Source organism: Eucalyptus grandis, chromosome 4 (assembly GCF_016545825.1).
Source record: "Eucalyptus grandis isolate ANBG69807.140 chromosome 4, ASM1654582v1, whole genome shotgun sequence".
Classification (NCBI taxonomy): domain Eukaryota; kingdom Viridiplantae; phylum Streptophyta; class Magnoliopsida; order Myrtales; family Myrtaceae; genus Eucalyptus; species Eucalyptus grandis.
Window position 1 is genome coordinate 1,938,517 of NC_052615.1, and position 24,246 is coordinate 1,962,762.

The 24,246-nt window shown below is 38.3% G+C and overlaps 1 protein-coding gene across 1 annotated transcript; it reads left to right on the forward strand.

Annotated features, from left to right (window-relative positions):
- Positions 1-8,509: 8,509 nt before the first annotated feature.
- LOC104442463 (berberine bridge enzyme-like 21) lies at positions 8,510-10,294 on the forward strand. The gene has a single exon (XM_010055897.3). It carries the CDS (start codon positions 8,568-8,570, stop codon positions 10,158-10,160), a length of 1,593 nt encoding a protein of 530 aa, XP_010054199.2. The 5' UTR covers positions 8,510-8,567; the 3' UTR covers positions 10,161-10,294.
- Positions 10,295-24,246: the final 13,952 nt, after the last annotated feature.

Consider the following 24,246-nt stretch of genomic DNA (forward strand, 5'->3'; position numbering starts at 1 on the left):
TCAAAAGGTTTATGAACTTGGTAGAAAATCAATTAGATAAGAAAATAAAAGTATTGAGATCCGATCAATGTCGAGAATATTTGTCTAATAAGTTTAGAAAGTTATGTGATGAAAAATGAATAGAAAGACAGTTGTCTATTTCATATACTTCTCAACAAAATGGTGTTGCGGAGAGAAGAAACAGAACCCTATTCGAAATGGTTAAGTCAATGATAGTGCATAACTTACCTATCACTTTTTGGAGTGATGCATTGTTAACTGCTGTATTGCCTTCCAAATCAGTTACTTCCACTCCATATGAATTATGGACAGGCAAAAAACCAGACTTAAGTTTTCTTAAACCATGGGGTTGTGCTGCCTATACTCATGAGCCATCTTACAAGTTTGGGAAATTTGGTCTTAGAGGAAAGAAGAGTATTTTCATAAGATACTCTGAACACTCGAAAGGGTATGTGTTCATAGGTGAGCAGGAAAGTGGAAGTATAACTGAATTTGAATCACGGGATGTCACATTCTTGGAGAATGAATTTCCTAAGAAGGGCGAAATAGGTGAGAATCACTCCCTATTTGAAACCTTGGATTCAGATAATGAATTTAGTAGAGTTCGTCCAAGTGGGAGTAACATGAGAAGTGATGAATTTCATTCAACTCACTCTTAATTACAACCATATGGTGAGACGACGTTGTCATTATTTAATCCAAGTGGGAGCATAAATGAGAATGATGTACAAAGTGTACAATCTCCCATACGATAAACAAGTCGCAAAAGTATTCTCCGTTGACGTTTTGACATTGAAGGGGAAACTTTTATGGTTGCTCCACAAGATTTAGATGAGCCAAGAAATGTTAATGAGGCTTTAAATTGCCCTAGTAAGGAAAAATAGATGCATGCAATGGAAGAGGAGATGGAGTCAATGAAGTCAAACCATGTTTGGGAATTGGTTAATTTTTCAAAAGAACGCAAAGCTATTGGGAATAAATGGGTTCTCAAAATAAAGTGTAAAGCTGATGGCTCAATAGAAAGGCATAAAGATCGCTTTGTGGCGAAGGAGTATAATCAACAAGAATGAATTGATTATAAAGAAACATTTTCTCCTATAGTGAGATTTACCTCGATTCGCATTATTTTGGCAATAATGGCTAGTATGGATCTTGATTTACATCAAATGGATGTAAATATTGCTTTCCTCAATGGAGAATTAGAGGAAGAATATATATGGAACAACCTGTTGTTTTCATTATGGAAGGTTAAGAAGGAAAGGTATGTCGACTTTTGAGATCGATATATGGCCTTAAGTAATCGTCGAGACAATAGTATATACGTTTTCATAATACCATAATGGTATATGATTTTACAATGATAGATGAGGATTATTATGTATATATCAAAAATCCAAAGATCAATTTATGATCATATTATTATATGTTGATGATATACTAATTGCCATAAGCAATATGGAGTTTGTTAATACTGTGAAGAGTTGGTTATCTTCCAACTTTGAGATGAAAGATATGGGTGAGGCTGCATACATTCTTGGAGTTAAGATTTCAAGAGATCGTTCAAAAAGATCATTATCTCTTTCGCAAGAAACATACGTAAATAAGGTTCTTGAATGATTTCGTATGCAAGATTGTAAACCCATAGATATTCCTATTGCAAAAGGTAAATGATTGAGCCATAAATTATGTCCAAGGACACCACAAGAAAATGAACAAATGAAGAATGTTCCTTATACTAGTGGTTGCATGGCTTAGTCACCTAGCAATAACTGTTTCTTAACTTTGCACGGTCTTTTGCACATCCGATGATTCCCACTCAAATTTCAATATCAATACTACTTGAATTATGTACCCACGATATTATTCGGATACCTGTACATGTGATCATTCCTTTCTTTACCATCAAACCATATGCTTTCATTCATAGGCCCATCGACATTCGGTCAAACGTCTTGATGCATCTTGACTTTTTTGGCTCGTCCTCTGACCAACCCATGATTTGTTACTACCTCTATCCTCCTAACCAGCATATGATGATATGGGCAACTTTGGGTGTCAACACATCCATATTTTTTATATCATTTTTTTTTGTGTCAACCTCTCAGTACCAAGCTACTTTATCTATGAGGGATAATCATTAAAAGTTTTTCTTGTGAGACCCATATCTTCAAAGCTTTTTTTCATTTCATTGATACTTTAAATTTATATCAATGACCCATAATTACCTTCCATTAGATCTCTGTCAATGTAACTGTTAAAAATTCTATGTGACACTATGCGTGGACAAAGTTAGGCTAATAGATCCGACGTGGCTATGCTCTTGTTTAGTGCGACAACATGCATCCATTGTTACGTCAGATTGGTTTGCTTGATGGTATTCACGAATGCTGACAATAGATTTTTAATGGTCGTCATTAGTGGAAGTCTAATGAAATGTACTTTTGGGTGGTAGATGTAGGGAATTATTGAATAGACAAAAAAAAGTTTGGTATCCCACGACGAAAAAAATTAAGATTTTTGGTGCGATTTTTTGTATGTACGACACATTGCTTTCTGTTCTCTCTCCATCGACTTGGTTCTCTCTCTCCCCGTCACCATGGTCCTAGTCTCTCGACATAACACAGAGCAGAGGAGGACAAAGCTCTGGTCCTTGGATCTTTTGCCATCCCAGACCATGAGTAGTCGATTTGCCTTTCCAAAGCATCATGACCATCACCAACATCAATGAGGTTGTCCTGGTATAAACAAATCACTTCTTGTCCTAATCTGCAATTGAAGGTCGTTTTCTTTTACATTTTCAGCACGGTATAAATCTTGAATCTGGTCCTAGTTCCGATTTTTAGGCGTTGAGTTTGTTAGTTCATATAGCTGCAGGCTAGGAAGTGGCGTGCATGGTGCATTCTTGTAGAAAAACTACCATTTGATGCAATTGTAGTGGAATTGCTGATGCAATACCAAAGTTTTGGTCTTTGCTTTCAAAGGATTAGCCGAGCGTGCATAATCGAGAGATACTGTCAATTTCTCTCCGCCGGTTGAGAGGTTATGCGGCCTCTTCCCGGTATGTTGCCTCCGTGTTTAAATTGTCGTTTATCTGCCAAAAGAATCATAGATGGCAGCACTTGTTTGCATCTTCTAAATGTGACGAGTTATTGAATATTTCAACAGTTCCAAAAAAATTAAAGTTCATTATTTGTAACGGCTTTGATAACATAATTGAAAAACTATAGATTTATGACCATTTTGATAGCAGAATTGAAAGCTATTGTTTTGTAACAGTTTTGTAATGGCTCGATTTTTAAATATCACGGAAGTTTAATTTGTTTCTCACCAACTATCTCCATACCTTAAGGACAATTCCTGCACACTTTAGACACCTGATTTTATCTTCATCCTCTCAAGCTGGGGTGCCTTACGATGTGAGGTGAGCCCCATGGCGATTCAATGACATCGCCACTTGGGAGCGATGGGGCTAGCCTGGCCATGCGTCTATGTGAGGTGGAGGTGGGGTTGAGCAATGGTGTGTGGGTGACGAATTCAGAGGGCTTATTGAGTAGAGTTCGAGGCGGCCACTTCAATACGCTGTGCAGTATAGAGGTTATTGATACTGCTCGGAAGATGTTTAATGAAATGTCTGAGAGAACAACCAGTGATTTTGCCTTGTGAAATTCGATGATGCTCAGGTGGCGATTGTAGGGATGCACTCATCTCGTTTAGAGAATTCCGCCTCCAACAACTAAGCTAAGCCTACCATTTTGTTCCTCTGATATTCAGTAACCTTACGTGTGGATATTTCTGGTTTACACTTATAGTACCTGTTCAATTCGTAGAGGCGTTGGCCGTTGAGACCAGTCTGAAGCACCATACATCGTCCCCCCAGTTGGCCCTTAATTGTAGTCTTTCCATTGCTATCGACATTTCATCCCAACCCACAATCAGTCCCTACATAAAGCACAGAGGCTTTCTCCTGTTGTTCGAATATCTTCAAGTCGGAAACAAGTATTACAAGACGTGCTGGGCTTCTAGTTTAACGTTATGCCGGCCATCCTCTGCTTCTGTTTTGGTAATTTTCTATTTAATTTTGAGTCTTCAAGGGTAAATTTTTTTCCATATCAGTTCTTCAAATCTCTATATCAGATGGGGTCTTGTAGTATCCTGCATATTCTGCTGAATGTTTTGGGTTCTCATATTGTATATGGAAACATAAAGTTATATAGAGGGTTTGAGTTTGAACTAATGCTGGTTGCTGACGTTATTTCTTTTCTATTTTCTTTTGATCTTGTGGTTAATATTAATGAAATCCACATTTGTTTCTTTGTTAGCGAAACCTCTGAGGCTGAGGATGATATAAATTGAATTTGTTGATTCATGTTTCCCTTAAAAAAATTGCAAAGGGGAAGTAAGCGTCCAAAACTTTGTTGATTATAAAGCCTAGGATATGATAGTCCACTTCAATCTCAATATGTTCTCTTGTTGGGTAGCTATGGAATTAATTGTTGTTTTGCCGTTAGCATCACGGAAAGGATCTTTCTTATTTGTGGACAAAACTGATTTGTCTTTCCAGTGAGAAGTATAGTAAATGTAATTTGGTACATGCATTGATGTTAAAAATAAAGCAAAATGTTTTTTGACACTAAATTTGATATGAAGACTTAGGAGAAGCTAATGTTATTTTGAGAGTTGAAATCATCAGAAGTGATAGTGGCCAATGCTTACTCAAGAGCATTATGTAAAGAGGCTACTTGAAATAATATGGGCATTTGAAGATACAATTATGAGTACTCCTTATGATGTTAATATGCAATTAATGAAAAATAGAGATAAGAGTAGCTTAGTTTGAGTATGCTCAAATTATTCGAAGTCTGATGCATTTAATTAATTATACTCGACCTAATATAAATTATACATGTGTAAATTGAATAGATATACACAAAATCCCAACCATGATCATTGGACTACCTTGTGCAGAGTAAAGAAAAATTTGAGAGGAACCGTAAACTATGGCATTTTATATAGTGGATTTTTCATTGTATTAGAGTGATACAGTGATGCTAATTGGATCATAGATTCATATAAGATAAAAAGCACTAGTGGATATGTATTTATCCTTAGTGGAGGTGCTATAATTTGGAAATCAAGTCATTCAAAAACTGTTACAAAACTGTTACAAACTCTTTACAAACCAATAGCTTTCAATTCTACAATCAAAGCAATTACAAACAATAACTTTACATTATGTTATGAAAGCCGTTACAAAATAATGGCTTTTAATTTTTTTTTTAAATATTGAAATATTCAAAAATCCCCCACTTATACTGGGTTGGACTCAATTGAATGCAATGCACTGAAACGAGTGCCTTTTGGGTTCTGAATTGGACTTCAAAAGAACGAAAATTGTAATTCACAAAAGATATTCTTGGGTCAAACTTGACCAATAATTTTGTGAATTATATTTCATCTTTTAAGGTGTTTTTCATAGCCCAAAAGACCCTAGTTTTGATGCATTACATTCAGTTGAGTTTAACCAGCATAAATATTTTGCTTCTTATTAAAATCTTTATGAAATAAAATCTTATGAAATATGTGGGGAGTTGTGGAATATCTCTACAGTTTTGAAAAATTAAAAGCCATTGTAATGGCTTTGATGGCAAAATTGAAAGGTATTGTATTGTAATGGTTAACCGTTTTGTAATGGTTTTTATAGCAGAATTGAACGTATTATTTGTGACAGTTTTGTGGCGGCTTGACTTTTGAATATTACAGCCGGTTGATTTACTTTGTTTCTCACCAACCTTCTCTTTCATTTGCCTATAGAAACTCCAATTCACGCCTTACCAAAAAAAAAAAAAAAAAAAACTCCAATTCACAACCCAGAAATAATCTCAACAAGAAAATTCTCTCTTTTCCTTCCTGTTCTTTGCTTGGTCATATACTAAGAAGCACCGACACCTTCGAAAGCCTTCGTGTCGTGTCCGACATTTCGACATGTGTCGACACACTATGACACATTCTGACACGTGATCAAGAGTATCAAAAAATTCGGCACATGATTAACTTTTCCCGACACGCGAGTCTGAAATTTCGACACGCATAGGGTCAATTTTGAAAATTTTTTAGGGTTCAAAATATAAATATATAAAAAATAATGAAAATAACAAAAATAAAAGGGAAAGAAGAAAATTGTCACTCTCCAGTTTCACATTTATAAGTTTTGATCTTCCCGTGAGTGACGACGGAACGCCCCTCTTCTCGCTAGCGTCGCTTTGTTGCCCCCACGAGTTAAAGTTGTGATTTTTTTTTTTTTTTTTTTGCTTCTTAGGCGTCGCTTGCAAGTTATCTCTTTTGATCACATTTTCCAATGTGAATTTAGTTATTTCCTTTTCTTTTAGTCGTACTTTGAGAGTTCTTATCCTAGATTTTCATTTGTCTCGAACCTTGTTTTGTAGAGGAGCTCAAGCCAATCTATATCATGAACTCTAAACTCGGTCTAGGACTCTAAGAAATCTCATTAATATCCGACAAGTGTAAGAAAACAGGATATGTTCCTTCAAATTTACTTTTTGCGTTTGCAATTTTTGAATTTCTCATTCAATCTTTGTCAAATTAAAACAATAAATGATATTAACAAATGTTGGATTAATATTTTTAGTATAAATTAATTCTAAGATCTTTTTATTATTATTTATTTTTTCATTTATATATAAAAATACATTTAATATATAACATGTCGGAACGTATCGGAATTCTCTATTTTTTTAGAAATAACGTGTTGGCGTGTCGTGTAGTGTCGCGTGCCGCGTGTCCGTGTTGGTGCTACATAGGTCATATATATAATTTGTTGTTCATATTTTTTCCATTATTCTGTGAAGAGTAAAAGAAAAGGTCTGTTGTATCCTGAGAGAATAGCAGTTTGAGAATGTTGTATCGAGTTTCATTCTTTGAGGGGTGAAATTCTCCTTACAAACAGTGTTTGCATGCATTAGATAGTTGATTTTAATATAATTTTATTTTCATCTTTTCCAACTTAACTTTATAACATCAGTACGTAATCCGTGTCAGCAGGGCAGCTAGTTGTCTTCATGTTGCCCAAATTTTCGTGCCCTAAAGAATGTGTTTCCCTTTTTAGCGTTTAACATCGCCATTCATCCAAAGATGCTGTGACTATGCTCTATTCAGGAAAACCTTTTTAATCATCGTGATATGAAACCGAAATACAGCTTGGCCTTTCAAGGATGTCCCTGCACGGTAGCTCCAGGATGTTATGTTCAAATCTCTATCAGGATGTGTTATGTTGTCTCTTCATTGAAGGCCATTTCCTTTTTTTTTTCTACTAGGTAATCCATCGCTATGCGTACTATCTTTTTCTTGTTTGCTTTAATGTACCGATTTCTATGTTGTGGTTGGCTTTTGACTCTTCAACTCTCGCCTTTATGTGCTTGTCAGGGTCCGATTTATCCAATTTGTTGGAGTTTGCTTTCTCACCTCCTCCCTTTTTGGGTTTATAGATTGGTACTCTGATCACCAGCTCCAACATCGCGATGCCAAAGACATAGACATTTGTCGTGGACGAAGTCTCATCCAAATGCGAAACAAGTGAAAGAAATTCTTTAACAGAACAAGAAAATGATCATACAACTAGAATTTAATGGTTTGGGTAATTGATAAAATAACCTATGTAGAGCTAGTCAATTATTGTCGAATAATTGAAATTCAGCTACAAGTGCAGGCAGGGTTGATTGATTATTTTAAGGTCTCTCTAACCCTTTTCTTTCATCTCTCTTCGTTCATATATGCCATAGGGCTGTTAAATGGGTGGATCGGGTCAAAAATGGTTTAACCCAAATCAATCCATTTAATTCATTTCGATCCATTTATATGATATTAAATTCAGCGATCCATACTTGACTTGACCCCTTTCTAATTTATATCCAACCCTAGCCACATTATTAAATTACATAAATATTTTAAGATAAGAACTTTTATGCTATACCTATAGTGTGTTAAAGGTAAGATTTTTAGTAGTTTTATAAGGTTCCAAATAAGTTTGCGACTTTTTCTTTATTGCAAAGTTTTCGAGTTTTACAATGAAGTATCTAACATTTTTTAAAATCAATAAGTATTGATATGTATAATCATATATTATTTTTCATGTTTTTTTTTTTTTTTAAATCTTGACAGATCATAATATTTTTAGCTCATACTAATTTATTTACTTAAGTGCACACTTAGAATTAGCTTAGCAAACTTATTCATATTATGATAGAAAAACAAAAAAATAATAATAACAAAAGAAGAAAACATCTTGTCCAATAAGATCAAAGGGCAATGAGAAAAACCTCAGGCTAAATTGCCGACAAAAGTAAGGCAAAAAAAGAAACGTTTGTCGAAACTCCCTCTCTTAATTCCGATGTCCTTCTTTGCCCCATTGATGCCTAGCTTTGAATGCAAGGAAAATGATGATAAGAGACCACTAATCTTATCGGACAAGACCACCAAATGGCAAATAAAATTGTTTCCCACGAAGTTTTTTCCTCTGAACTTTCCTCGCAATAGTTAGGCTCTCATCCATTATGGACACGGAACCTCCATCACAAACCACAAAAAAAGAAGTTTTACAGAAAGAACACGGGGCATCCTCAGACTCAATGTATGATACCTTCATCCAGTGCCTCGCCCACCGCACTCAACCGTCCGACCACATCTCCGACATCGTCTACTCTCAGGCCAACTCCTCTTTCGTCAACGTCCTTGTGTCCTACATCCGTAACGGCCGTTTCAACTTGTTGTCAACGCCGAAGCCGCTCGTCATCGTGACGCCCACACGGGAGTCCCACGTGCAGGCTGCCGTCCTGTGCTCCAAGGACCTCGGCATGCACCTGAAGATCCGCAGCGGCGGCCACGATTTCGAGGGCATATCGTACGTCTCCAACGATGCCTTCTTCATCCTTGACATGTTCAACCTCCGGTCAATCGACGTGGACATCAAGGAGGAGACCGCATGGGTCCAGGCCGGTGCGACTCTAGGAGAGTTATACTACCGGATTTGGGAGAAGAGCAAGGTGCATGGCTTCCCTGCCGGTGTTTGTGCCACAGTCGGTGTCGGAGGCCACTTGAGCGGCGCTGGGTATGGCAACATGCTGCGGAAGTACGGCCTGTCGGTCGACAACGTCCTTGACGCTAAGATGGTGGACGTCCAGGGGCGGATTCTTGATAGAAAAGCCATGGGAGAGGATTTGTTCTGGGCGATCATTGGGGGAGGTGGGGCAAGCTTTGGCGTCATTCTGGCTTATCAGATTAAGCTAGTTCCAGTCCCGGAGAAGGTCACAGTCTTTCGGGTGGAAAAGACGCTCGATCAGAACGCGACTGATCTCGTGTACAAATGGCAATTCGTGGCTCCGACCACTGACCACGGCCTATTCATGAGGCTTGTATTGCAGCCAGTCACTTCCAAGACCCAAAAGGGACACAAAACGTTGAGGGCCTCTGTGGTTGGATTGTTCCTAGGGAATTCAGATCAGCTCCTGGCACTTACTGAGGAGGAGTTACCCGAAATGGGGTTAAAGAAGGGGAATTGCACTGAGATGAGTTGGATCGAATCAGTTCTCTGGTGGGACGGCTTCGATGAAGGCACCATCCCGGCCCTGGAGACCTTGCTGAGCCGAGACCATTCCACCAACTTCCGCAAGAGGAAATCAGACTACGTCCAAACTCCAATCTCGAGGGCTAATCTCGATTGTCTCTGGAAGAAGATGATCGAACTGGGGAAAGTGGGGCTCATGTTCAATCCATACGGGGGGCGGATGAGCGAGATCCCGGCGTCAGCGACCCCGTTCCCACACCGAGCTGGGAATCTGTTCAAAATTCAGTACTTCATCAATTGGAGCAAGGATGACCCGGAACTGGAGAAGAATTACTTGGCGCAAATCAGGAGGCTGTACAGTTTCATGACTCCATTTGTGTCAAAGAACCCAAGGGGTGCGTACTTGAACTATAGAGACCTGGACATTGGGACTAGCACCAATGGCAACAACAGCTACGAAGAAGGGCGAGTCTATGGGGTCAAGTACTTCAATGACAATTTTGAGAGGTTGGTCAAAGTGAAAACTGCGGTTGATCCCAACGACTTCTTCAGGAACGAGCAGAGCATCCCTACTCTGATTTAGTTGGACGTTCTTCTTGATTAGCGATTGCTCCGGTAAGATAGTATGTCATAGTAATTCCACAATCATTTGTCATGGCTAAATACGTTTTCTTTACTCCATACTCATTGGTAATAAAATGATTTCTTGGCAACGACCGACATTAGCGTACTATTTCTCGTCATTCTGTTGGGTGACATTGCTTGCGAAAATGCTAAGAGAATTGGTGGGTGTTGGATCATGAATGGACCACACGGAATGGGAATATAAAGTGGGACAACTTTGATGATGGCTAATCAAGATATGGACATAAATGCATGTTTGGACTATTCGAAGTTGCATGAGTGTCTTTTGCTTAAGTGGGTTCACCAGAAAAGATGAATGCATGATTTATTATTTAAATATTCTAACATTTTTCATGGTGCTTAATTTAGTTTTTTACCTAGTATTAAGCGTGAAAATTTAATTGGGAATGTAAATGATTATATTTTTAAAAACCATATTCGATGAAAGTCATGTGTACGAGTATATCGTTTGGGTGCTTGACTACTTCTAATGACAAGTATTATTAGACAATTATTAGAGAATATTCAATTTTTGAGAGCATTGTTTTATTTTATTTGCGTTTCAGTTATGGTTGCTTTGTTGATGAAAGAGGAAATAAACAACAACAAAATGGTTTTCTTGAAGCACTTTCCCTCAAGATATCATAAGATTTTCAGATGGTGCAGAATAGTTTTTGAAGTGATTAGCCTACTTTTAATCCAACCACGGTGAAGTGGAACACAAACGTCACACAGATTCCAGTATTAAGTACCTAATTTGTAAAGCGCAAATCTCATTCATATCTCTATAAGAGAAACACCTGAGGAGACAAAAAAATTTGGGACAAAATAATTCTTGTAGCTTAGGTTACCCGAAATTGACTGCCTTTGGTCATACCCGAGGTGACAAAATCAGAGTTTCATTGCTTAAGTTTTGAACCTACGGGACAACATTGAACTTCACCAACTTTGGTGCAACGTGGAGCAACAACATTATAATTTTGTTGCCTTAGGTTCAGGCTCAGGAGACAAAATTCAAACTTCGTCACTATTGAGGAGGGAAATTTTCGAACCTACGCCGATAAGGAAAAAAAAATTCATCACATGAGGGTTAAACTTGAAATTACTTACACAGCCACTGAGAAGAGGGTGAATTGGTTGTTGTAGGAAAGTTAAAACTTTTTCTTGAAAGCCTTGCAAATGTGCTTTTGTAAGATAAAAACAGTTAGATAAATGCAGCAGCCTCTATAAAACAGATAATATATAAATTAAAGTGATAGAAGATATTGCAAGACTGATTTTAATGGTAAACTAAGCTTGTTTCAATGCCTTGACAAACTGCCAAATAAGTGTCAGTTTAACAATTCTTTATGCTTGGACGACATCCCATTTTTTATATTTATTGAATAGTTGACAAGGTACTTATAAGTTATATGGAATGAATAAAAATGATCATTTTTCCACGAACTAATGTTTAAATTGCATTGTGAGCAATTCTTCCTCTGGTACATATGTAGTAATTACTTTAATATTAGCTCCTAAGAGTGTCTCTATCTAGACCTAAGCAGGTCTTTAAACTGCTCCACCCTGAACAAGCTATCCCAGGGTGTCTTCCCCCCACAAGCCATTTACAGGCAAATGAGGGGAAGAAACACGGGATAACAGCCCCACTGGGCTCTCCGGCCACAGCGCTTCTAGCGCTGGGATCCCGCCTGGAGGGAGGTCACTGTCATCTCCTAACATACTAGGCTGATAAACCCCCAATGATAGGTCCGGGAGGGATGGCAATCTCTCCTGGGTGGCCGACCGGCCCTCCTAAGAGTGTCTCTGTCACTTTTTCTGTTAGGATCACTTGAACATATATATGTGGTTCAATCTAGAAATATTGACCCTTTAAATTCCAGACTACTTCATTGCCCTAAGAAATAACCGATAAATATTGATTGATAGAGTCGATCGACCGGGCACCAAGTGAAATGCACAATTTTGACTTGTGGTGCGAAGAGGTTGATCAGGCAAAGCATGTTGAAAGAAGATACAGAGGAATCTCTAAGGCCTTATTTGTCTAATTGTGTTTCTATTCCCGGAACAAAAATTTATGTTCTTTTGTTACGAAGAATAAAAAAAGAAAATAAATGCATTTATTTACACTTTTGTTCTCAAGAACAAAAAATCTATTTTTTTGTTCCCATGACCAAAATTGGAACAGAAATAAGAAGTAGAAAAAATTTGTTTCTTGTTCTTAAAACACTTCTAAAAACACTTTTTTTTTCTTCTCATTTTTCTTCTTCTTTTTTCTCTTTCTTTTCTTCTTCTTCTTCTTCTTCTTCTTCCTTTTGCCGATCACCGGCCTTGCCCATGGCCGGCAATGGCGACCGGCCAAAGAGAAAAAGGAAAAAGGAAAAAGAAAGAAGAAAAAAAGAAAAATAAAAAGAAAAATATCAAAAATAAAAAGAAACAAAAAAATTATACAAGTTTACCAAATGTGTTTTTATTTTTTTCTATTCCAGGAACATAAATTTTGTATAATTACCAAACATGTTCTTCTATTTAGAAATAATTGTTTCTTTTTTATTTTTGAAAATAATTTTTTAACAAATACGTTACCAAACACACATTAACTTATCTCGAAGTTTCGTCACCTTCCGTTGATTAGGCAAAGCATGGTGGGGGACCACCGCGAGTCTGGTCATGACATGTCATGAGGAAAAAAGAAAAAGAGACGTCTAATCATGCCATGTGGGACACGTGGGTCCTACATTCAGCTATGGTGTTGGCCTCTGTCTACTCGTGCTACAACGTGTTGAATTGGGTTTAGCCTCGACAAAGTTCAAACTACATCAATCCGACTGATCGAATCGTACGTCGGTACGGGTTTCGGCAAAACTTTTCCCGGTTCAATTCGCACCGTTCGGCGGTCCGATTTGATTACCGAACTAGATTTTCGAGAAGCTCAAAGAATTCAAATCTAAAGATAAAAAGCACTCTTCATTTTTCTCAGTGAGCCAAAGGAAAAAAGGCGCTCTGTATTTGACCAAGACACGTTAATCACACGCCAAACTGTGGTAACGAGACATTAGAGGCACATTTGGTAACAATTCTGTTCCCGAAAACAGATTCTAATTAGAAATTATTATTTTTTATTCTGTTCTTAGAAACAATTTCTAAGCATTTTAATGGTTTTAGGTGATGGGCCTAAGTTGGCCCGTCCGCCCATGTTGGGCCTGAAAGCCCGGCCCACAGGATTATGGCCCATGGATGAGGGGTAAGTTCATTTCTGTTGGAGGGACGTATAAAAGGAGAAAAGAGAGGGAGGAACCTACCCTTTGGCATTTTTGACGTACGTTACTCTCCCTCTCTCCAAAAAAGAAATCGAACGCTAAAGGCGACGCCGTCTTCCCTTTAAGGCCAATTGACGTCATCGGATCGAACAGGATCGGATTTCTCTTCCTCTTATCGGCGTTGGTGTTTAATCTGTGGTTAACAAGGTACGCTCGAATCTGTGGTGTGCTTTACGATCGGTGATACGTGATTTTCTTGGGCTTTTCTTCCGCATTCATTTTAGGGGTTCGATTTAGTGTCGAATCCGGTTTTTGGGGAATCAGTTAATTCCAACATTGGTATCAAAGCCCTAGTTCATGTTTTCCCGACCCCTTTGATGTTTTATGATTGATTTTTCGCGAAAATATTCGACCGACACGGATCGGGCGAGAAATCCCGACACCCGAGCATTGTTCATCAATTTTTTTGAGCTTCCGTAAGTCGAAATCAATTTCTGAAAGCATATGGTGAAAGAGCTCATCGAGACGAGTCCGTCAACATGTCGTGTGCCGCCGGGCAACGCCGGACGCACCCACACGCGCGGCCAGAAGCCGCTGCACGTGGGCGCGACGCGCCCGAAGCGCTGGCTCAGCCAGCGCGTGCGCCACACGCACCGGTCGGCGAACCAGCACGTGCGCGCCGGCGACCGGCGAACCAGCACACGCCGGTCGGCGAACCAACACGTGCTGACGTCACCGTGACGTCACGGTAACCGCCGGGATGACATCATCGATAACGTCATCGCCGACAACTGTTTGCCGGCCGATCACCGGCCGGCGACCCGACCCGACCCGACATGTGCGGAAGCCTGGCGCGTGCCACGCACGTGCCAGCTGACGTCTGCGTGATGTCAGCCAGCGCACGCACGCGGCACGTGCCGGTCGGTTTGTTCAACCCGGTCCGACCGGCTCGACCAGTCTGACCGGCAAGCCCGACGACCGGGTGACCGTTGATCGTTGACCAGCGTTGACCCGTTGACCGTTAACCGACGACCGTTGACCGTTGACCGACGACTCGAAAAAAAAATGAATTTGTTTCTTTTTCAATTATGTCTGTGTGGATTAGAGGTAATCCATTTTTTATTCTGCATTTATTGCATGAATCATGGAAAATTATGTATTTTCCATTTTGTTTATTGTGGATTATAAGTGATCCATTTTAGTTCGCATTTGTTGCGGGAACTATGATGCGTTATGCACGGATACCTACAATTCCGAGAACGGACGAAGGAAAAGCAAGACTTAAAAGGCTTATGATAGAGTTAGCTGATTATCGGTGGCATAACGGTGATTTAGTATCACACGTGGTCAGGGTCAATCAGATGATAGGAAATCATCTGGAATGGTTATCTTATGCCGGATTTTGAGAATGTGCCGGCTTTGATGAACACTCTTCCACCCGAATGGCAAGCAGTGTTAGATCGACTATGGGAGGTCAACGTGGTCCCGGGTTATAGGAGGCTAATGGTAGCTTTTGTTAGAGAGTATTATAGGGTTGAGTTAACCAAAACTTCAACCCTTAGATTGAGCGCCACATGGCGCAGAGTGAATGCGCCTTGGAGGCGACATGAGAGCTTTCCAAAAGTTTTTCCATGGTTGGCAAATGTGCCTACAAATTTCTTAGATATTTTGACTGATAGATTAGAAGGGACATTCCCCATTTATTTCTTAGATTAGTTTGAGATGTTTTTTAAGTGTGAATATCTCTTTCTATGTTGATATTTATTCTTTGAATATATTACTTAGTGTAATGGATTGTGTGTATTATGTGAAAGCATTATTATTCTATTGGATGTTAGATATTATTTGCTTTCTGTTATTGTTGACTGCTGTGGGTAGTTCATAGAAGTTTATGTAACTTCATAGAATTTATTTTACATAAGACAATTATATTAATAATAGTTTTAAGTTAAGATTTTTGGAGGATGATTGGAAACGTAGTGACTTTTTGATTCTGAAACCTTACTTGAAATTATTCATTGATATGATGGGTCTATGCAAAATGGATGCATAAATGCTAGGCATTAATTATTCGTGCATATATGTCTGATGTGTTCAGATCGATGGTTTCAGCAACTAAGAACGTAATTGCTGATATGAACGGCAACAATTGTGAAATATTGAATATGAAGATTCAATATGTGCTGGAAAAGCAAGAAGCAACAGAAGCTCTTGACCATGTTATGGAAGATCTTGAGGATGCTGTGTGCCACCTTGAGCTGGTAGAGGACTGCTTAACGGCATGTGAGCCGAAAATAGATATTTGCAATTCTGGTTCTAGCTCAGAAAGGGCTTTGAGCTCTAAGCGTAAGCGTATTGATTCGTTCAATATGTGGGAATGCAAAGGATCAAGTCCTTATTGCAAGAGATCAAGAGTAACCAACACAAGAGAGGAAAACGTCCACAAGTGAAGAAAATGTTAAGGGTAAGGTGTTACAATTGTGACAAGAAATGTCACTATGCTCGCGACTATCGTGAGCCAAAGAAGGTAAACACCTCTTGTACATTTGAGAACTTTTCTTATGTGTCAAGTTCTGTATTATTGGCTGAATCCAATCCTTTGTGGACTGTAGATTCAGGAGTAACAGACCATGTAGCGAAGGATAGAGGATCCTTTGTGGAATTTCGACGAGTACCAACTGGAACTAAGTGAATCTATGTAGGAAATAACTCCAGAGATGAAGTTAAAGGGATTGGCACCTGCCAATTGAACATGCGTGGTGGACGCACCTTGTTCCTACATGATGTTCTATATGCTCCGAAGATTCGTTGAAATTTAAGTGTCTGTTTTTTGTGTTGGTTAAGCTTGTTTTTAGTGTGAACTTCCGTAATAGCGGTGTAGGTATTTGGATACAAACTACTATGGTTGTAGTCATTTTCTGGATGGTTTTATTGTACTAAATGTTGACTGTAGTGATGTCAATATTTGTTATTCCCTTGTTTCACGTCTTCTACTTCATATGATAATGATGTGATTATGTGGCATGCTAGACTTGGCCATATTGGCCAACATCGTATGAATAGACGGCCAAAGAGGGCTTGTTGGGCAACATTGAAAAGTCGATTTGCCCATATATGAGCATTGCCTAGTAGGGAAAACGATAAGGAAACCATTTGGAAAAGGTAAAAGAGCTAAATTTCCTCTGCATTTAATCCATTCTGACGTATGTGGTTCAATGAATGTGAGACGAAGGCATGGGGCTGTTTATTTCATCACATTTATAGATGAGTATACTCGATTCGGATATGTATATTTGATTTCTCATAAATCTGAAGCATTAAGTTGTTTCAAAAGGTTTATGAACTTGGTAGAAAATCAATTAGACAAGAAAATAAAAGCATTGAGATCCGATCGAGGTCGATAATATTTATCTGATGAGTTCAGAAAATTATGTGGTGAAAAATGAATAGAAAGACAGTTGCCTATTCCAAATACCCCTCAACAAAATGGTGTTGCAGAGAGAAGAAACAGAACCTTACTGAAAATGGTTAGGTCCATGATGGCGCATGCTAACTTACATATCACTTTTTGAAGTGATGCGTTGTTAACTGCTACCTATATACTTAACCGGGTGCCTTCCAAATTAGTTAGTTCCACTCCATATGAGTTATGGACAGGTAGAAAATCGGACTTAAGTTTTCTTAAGCCATGGGGTTGTGCTGCCTATACTCATGAGTCCTCTCACAAGTTTGGGAAATTGGGTCCTAAAGGAAAGTAGAGTATTTTAATGAGATACTTCGAACACTCGAAAGGGTATGTGTTCATAGGTGAGCAGGAAAGTGGGAGTATAACTGAATTTTAATCACCGGATGTCACATTCTTAGAGAATGAATTTCCTAAGAATGGCGAAATAAGGGAAGATTACCAATATTTGAAACATTGGATCAAGATAATGATATTAGTGGAGTTCGTCCAAGTGGGAGTAATATTAGAAGTGATGAATTGAATTCAACTCATTCTCAATTGCAACCACATGATGAGACAATGTTATCATTATCTAATCCAAGTGAGAGCATAATGGGGAATGATGTGCAAAGTGTACAATCTCCCATACGGCGAACAAGTCGCCAAAGTATTCCTCGTCGACGTTTTGACATTGAAGGGGAAACTTTTATGATTGCTCTGCAAGATGAGGATGAGCCGAGAAATATTAACGAGGCTCTGAATTGCCCTAGTAAGGAAAAATGGATTTATGCAATGAAAGAGGAGATGGAGTCAATGAAGTCAAACCAAGTTTGGAACTAGTTGATCTTCCAATAGGACGCAAAGCTATTGGGAACAAGTGGGTTCTCAAAATAAAGCGTAAAGCTGATGGCTCGACATAAAGGCATAAGGCTCGCCTTGTGGCGAATGGGTATAATCAACAGGAAAGAATTGATTATGAATAAACATTTTCTCTTATAGTGAGATTTACCTCTATTCGCATAATTCTGGCAATAGTGGTTAGTATGGATCTTGAGTTACATCAAATGAATGTAAAGACTGCTTTCCTCAATGGAGAATTAGAGGAAGGAACATATATGGAACAACATGCTGGTTTCATAGTGAAAGGCCAAGAAGAAAAGGTATGTCGACTTTTGAGGTCGATATATGGCCTTAAGCAAATCGTCAAGACAATGGTATATACGATTTCATAATGCCATAATGGCATATGATTTTACAATGATAGATGAGGATCATTGTATATATATCAAAAGATCCAATGATCAATTTGTGATCATATCATTATATGTTGATGATATACTAATTACCGGAAGCAATATGGAGCTTGTCAATACTGTCAAAAGTTGGTTGTCTTCCAACTTTGAGATGAATGATATGGGATTGTAAACCCATAGACACTCCTATTGCAAAAGGTGAAGGATTGAGCCATAGACTGTGTCCAAAGACTCCACAAGAGAAGGAACAAATGAAACATGTTCCTTATGCTAGTGCTATTGGGAGCTTGATGTACACTATGATGTGTACAAGACCTGACATATGTTTTGCAGTTGGAATGGTGAGAGATACCAATCCAATCCAGGTCAAGCACGTTGGAAAGCCGTTAAATGAATACTAAGGTATCTAAAGGGGACTGCTGATTATACGCTGAGTTATTATGGAAATGATCTGCGACTCTAAGGCTATTCTGATGCTGATTGGAGAGGAGATTTAGATGAAAGAAAATCTACCTCTGGGTTTGTTTTCTTACCAAATAATGGCACCATATGTTCGAGCAGTAAGAAACAAAAGTGCATAGCCTTGTCCACGATGGAAACTGAGTTCGTGGCATTATCAGCAGCAATATAAGAAGATGTTTGGCTTAAGAGATTATTGGATCATTTAGGTGTTATTGGAAGTGCTGCAGATTCATTGTTGGTTAATAGTGATAGCCAAGCAGCAAAAGCATACACCAGAGATCCAAAATATCATGGCAAGACCAAACATATAGATACCAAGTATAATTTTGTCAAAGATATAGTTGCACGAAAGGATGTGAACTTACAGTACATATCTATGCATAGAATGGTAGTAGATCTTATGACAAAGCCAATACCTAGAGATGTGTTTTGTGGCCATGTGAAATCTCTAGGATTGTGTAGAGTCTGATGTACTGGATTGTAATTTCCCTGAAGTGTTCACATTTGATGAATTTGTGTTTTTTCATCATTAATGCCTATGAATCTTTGTTTGATCTTTATGCATCTTAATGCTTAGTGCATTATTTTAAGTTGAGAAAGTATGTCGGACAAATATAAGATTAGCCCACTCACACGGGTAATCGCCTCTATTTACTGTGTAATAAATAGAGATGAGACTGTTTTTAAGCTTATTATCTAGGTGATAATCGAGAGCTCAAGCTTAAAATACGTATGTCAGCTTAACTGAGCATTAAGATGAGGACACAATACTTACTATGTCCGAAAGTAAAATAACCCACATATTTTACTTTATCTGTCTATGATGCCAGATGTGAGTTCTTATGAATTTTGTGAATGAGTAGATACGTGAACTCAAATTAGACATTGGGTATGTCTGAACTATCATTTGTACGGTATTGAAAGGTGTAGAAATACGCTCCATGGGAAAGGAGTTAATACCGTAATACGCATTTCATACTACGTATGCATGAAACGACCAATAAGAGTGGCAAAAGTTTTGATCTCAACTTTTGTGTCGTGTGAGACTCTTGAGGAAAAGAGTTCCTCAATTTTTTAGTCCCCTCATGACTCTTACTTATTCTCAAGATTTCTATTTAGTGTTTGCTATCTTAGGATGTTGCCAATGGTCATGAGTTGATTCGATCTAATGGGACATTTCTAGAAAAGCAAGCTGAACTGAAATTGAGAGTTTGAAGGGAAGAAGAAGATCGAATTTGGAGAATCACATTATAGTTTTGTATTCACTAGTTAACCAATTATGATTGTCTTTAGGATAATCATAATTGTGAATACAATATATATCATTGTTTAAAAGAGATCAAGAGAGATATAAATGTGATCGATCGATCTAGGGTACTGCATACTAAATCTACTTAGGATGTGATGCCCATTATGAGTTGCTATATATTCCTAACAGATGTATGGCAACGAGCTCTCAAAGTATGCTGGTCGCACGGATTATTCACCGGTATGAATGTTGAAGAGAGGTAAAGAGAATTTTGTTCGGCCCACCATGTGCGAGTAGGAGATGATGGTTTTAGGTGATGGGCCTAAGTTGGCCCGTCCGCCCATGTTGGGCCTGAAAGCCCGGCCCACAGGATTAGGGCCCATGGATGAAGGGGTACGTTCCTTTCTGTTGGAGGGACGTATAAAAGGAGAAAGAGAGAGGGAGGAATATACCCTTTGGCATTTTTGACGTACGTTACTCTCCCTCTCTCCCTCCAAAAAGAAATCGAACGCTAAAGGCGACGCCGTCTTCCCTTCAAGGCCAATTGACGTCATCGGATCAAACAGGATCGGATTTCTCTTCCTCTTATCGGCGTTGGTGTTTAATCTATGGCTAACAAGGTACGTTCGAATCCGTGGTGTGCTTTACGATCAGTGATACGTGATTTTCCCGGGCTTTTCTTCCGCATTCGTTTTAGGGGTTCGATTTAGTGTCGAATCCGGTTTTTGGGGAATCAGTTAATCCCAACACATTTTAAGCCGTTTGGTAACTATTCAAAATTTCTGATTTTGGAATAAAATTGATTTTGATACCGTGCTCATTAATTTTGTTCCAAATTTAATTTCTTTTAAATTTTAAATAATTTTTTTCTTTTTTCCTTTTTTCTTTTCTTTTTTTCCTTTCTCTCTCATGTTCTTCCTCTTCCGGGCGGGAAACCTCACGAGTGTCGCCGGCCCTCGACGAGGCCGGCCCTCATCGGTCGAGCCTTGCCGACGGCCTAGGCAAGGCTCTCCTGCCCCGCTAAGGCTCGGCCTCGCTAGATCTAGTAAGGTCGAGCCTCAACGAGGCTAGGCGAGGCTCGCTTGGCCACCGCCGGGGCTAGGCGAGCCTCGTCGGGGCGGGCGAGGCCCGCTTGGCCACCGGCGAGGCTCGCCTAGCCACCGGTAGGGCTGGGCAAGCCTCGCCGGGGATGGATGAGGTCCACCTCGCCTAGCCCTCTAGCAAGGTTGCTAGTGGCTAGGCTTGCTTCCAGCGAGCTCGTCGGACCGGTTGCCAGCGACCGGCGGCGAACGGCAACAGATGGCAGCGACGGTAGCAGACGGCAACCGCGGGATGGCGATCAATAAAGAAGAAGAAAAGAGAAGAATAAGAGAAAATGAAAGAAGAAGAATTGGTTTTAATTCTTAGATTTGTTCTGAAACAAGAATCAACTTTTTTTTTTTTTATTCTTGATTCTGTTCAAAATTTACTTCCAAGAACTAAAAAATAGAAATTTGTTCTCAGGAACAAAAATTTTACCAAACGCGATTCTGTTTCCAAATTAATCCCAGAAACAAAAAAATTAGAATTATGTACTGTTTGGATGGTTACCAAACATTATCTTGCTCCTCCTTTCCGTGCTTTGAACTATTCAACTTCCTTTAACCCCGTCATTACAATATATCTTAATTTTTAGTGATAAGTATACTGATAGTCCTTAAACTCATCATAAAAATAAAATTGAGTCCTGAATATTTAAAAATACGCTCAAATTCTAAAATTTATTAAATTAATTCAATAAAATCATTCCATTAATTCCATCTAACTAACTAATCAAAAATGACAAAATACCTTATTTTATTGCTTTTCTAAGACATGTAGTGCCAATATGGCGCTCAACAAGCGCCGCGTCAAAAAAAATTAAAAATTAAAAAGAAACACAAACTAAATTAGATTAAAAAAATTGAAGGGCTAAAAGTTGAAAAAAAAAACCACAAACTGCACACACAAAAGAAAAAAAAAAAAACACACGCACACAAACTGAATCACTCACGGCCCTTGCCAATGGGCTACCGCCACACCAATCATCGGAAAGGGGTGGCAGAGGTTGCTTGGCCTTGTAAAGCTAAGCGACCATTGCCGCGGCCATGGCACCAACGGGTGGGGGCTTATTCTCCTTCTCTATTACTTAGTTAAAAATAAATCATCCTATTAAATTTAATTAATCTAATTTAAGAAAATTTTGGAAAAGAAAATAATTGAAAATGCCATATATGAGGGAGAAAATAAAAATAAAAATACCACGTCAGTATTTTTCGTTTGTCAAATTAGACGGAATTAATGAAAATACTTGATAAAATCAATTTGACAAATTTTAAGATTTGATTGCCATTTTTAAAAGTTTTAGAACTCAATTATATTTTTATAATAAGTTTTATGATTTCCAATGCATTTATTCTTATTTTTTCTACCAATATAATAATCTTAGCATTATGCAATTGATTGATTTAAAAATGGGAACTATTCAAAATTTGAGGAGTCCCTTTCACTAAAGCACCACATTAGCAATAAGAAATGGTCAATATTGCAGTCCCACGATCTCTTTCTTCCCCGTTATAACCGAAAAAGAAATAGGCATAGATGGACTGCCAATGCATACAAAATATCAGTACTCTGGTTAGTATGAACTGTAAACGAATTAAAGGAAACAAAATTAAGAAAAATATTAATGAAAATTAAGGAGTTGGAGGGAAAATCAATATTTGAGTTACTATGTTTTTTAAATTTTTTTGAAAAACGGGGACTACGGGTACAGTCACCATTCATCATGTGCATCAAATGAAAGGATATAAGTCTTGAGGAATTATAAATCGGTCCCACTTTTGCACAGTTCTCCCGTTTGAACAGGTTACCATCCATGTCAGTGGGATTATATGATCCAATCCGCCACCTTTCATATCCCACTCATCAAGAAAAGGAATAATTTTGGCTTTTTTTTCCTTTTTTAAAAAAAAAAATCCTCTCGAGATCAATTATATAATTTAGATGCTCGCCTACTTCCGATGACGGATTTATTAGACACTTAATAGGAGAAAATTGGAATTTTTATAATTGTACTTTTCTGGCGGTCATTTGTGATGTTTTTCTGGAAATTGTACTTTTGAGCTTATTTTAGTTTACTTTCTTAAGTGCGCACTTAGCATTAGCTTAGCAAACTGATTCCTGTGATGATTAAAAGCAAAACATAAAACAAAAAAAAACAAAACAAAAACATAAAACTCAGGCTAAATGGCCGTCCTGATGCAGCTTGGTACGTGTAACACACCCAATACTTCCTCCTCTAGGATAAAAAAGGCAACGAGAAAATTCTCGGGTTAAATGGCCGACAAAAGTAAGGCAAAAAAATAAAGTTGGCAGATGCAGTGTCGCATGTGTAACAGTCACCCAATACCTGCTCCTCTAGATCAAAAGGCAATGAGAAAAGTCTTAAGGCCAAATGGCCGATAAAAGTTACGCAAAAAAGTAAAGTTCGTAGAAACTCCCACTTACTTTGACGTCCTATTTTACTCCCTTGTTGACACTCCCTTTGATGTCTAGCTTGGTTCCATTTGGCAACCACTTTACCATTGCCTTTTAGACCTCTAAAGGATAGCGAAGACGTTCAGCAATTTTTTTTTGCATAACTCTGAGGAAACGCATTGTATTTTTGAAGTCCTCTAAAATTCCTTAGCTCAAGACAAGTCTAAATTAACGTTGGCCTATAATATTTCCTAATCCCTAGACGGGCACTCAACTATTGTCTAGTTCACCCAAGTTTGTGCTCAAACCTATCGAGAGAAATGAACTCAGTCCACATGTCCAAAAGATTATCTGTCGCAAGAAGCTTCTTTACAGTCACAAACTCTCTTAACAATTGAAGTAGAAATTTTGGTCACCAATGAACTCGATTATGCAATAATATCTTTAACTTCCATGGGACACCGCATCAACATAATGTCCCACGCCAACATCAATAACCAAGTCATTAGACCACACCATCTCTTTAGCTTCTTCTATAGTCACCATATTTTTAGCGTTATTTATAGAAGAAGCTATTAACACTTGATTTTTAGCCAACTTGTCACTAAAAATGAAAATTTAATATTAGAGTTTTCGATCGCGACAAAACCTGTTTTTCAAACAAAAAATGTCTTCGTTTTTTTTTCTCTCTCATTGGCCCTTCATTTGTGATTAATTTCTTAGTCATTTTCATCAAAAACTTAAAAGGTCAAAGGTTGACTTTTTGTCAACCCATTGACTAGAAAGTCAATCTTAGTTCAAATTTTGGTTTTTTATACAAAAAGTTCCCAAATAGTTCTAATTTCACTTTTTTCAACAAAATCAAAGTTTTGACCTAT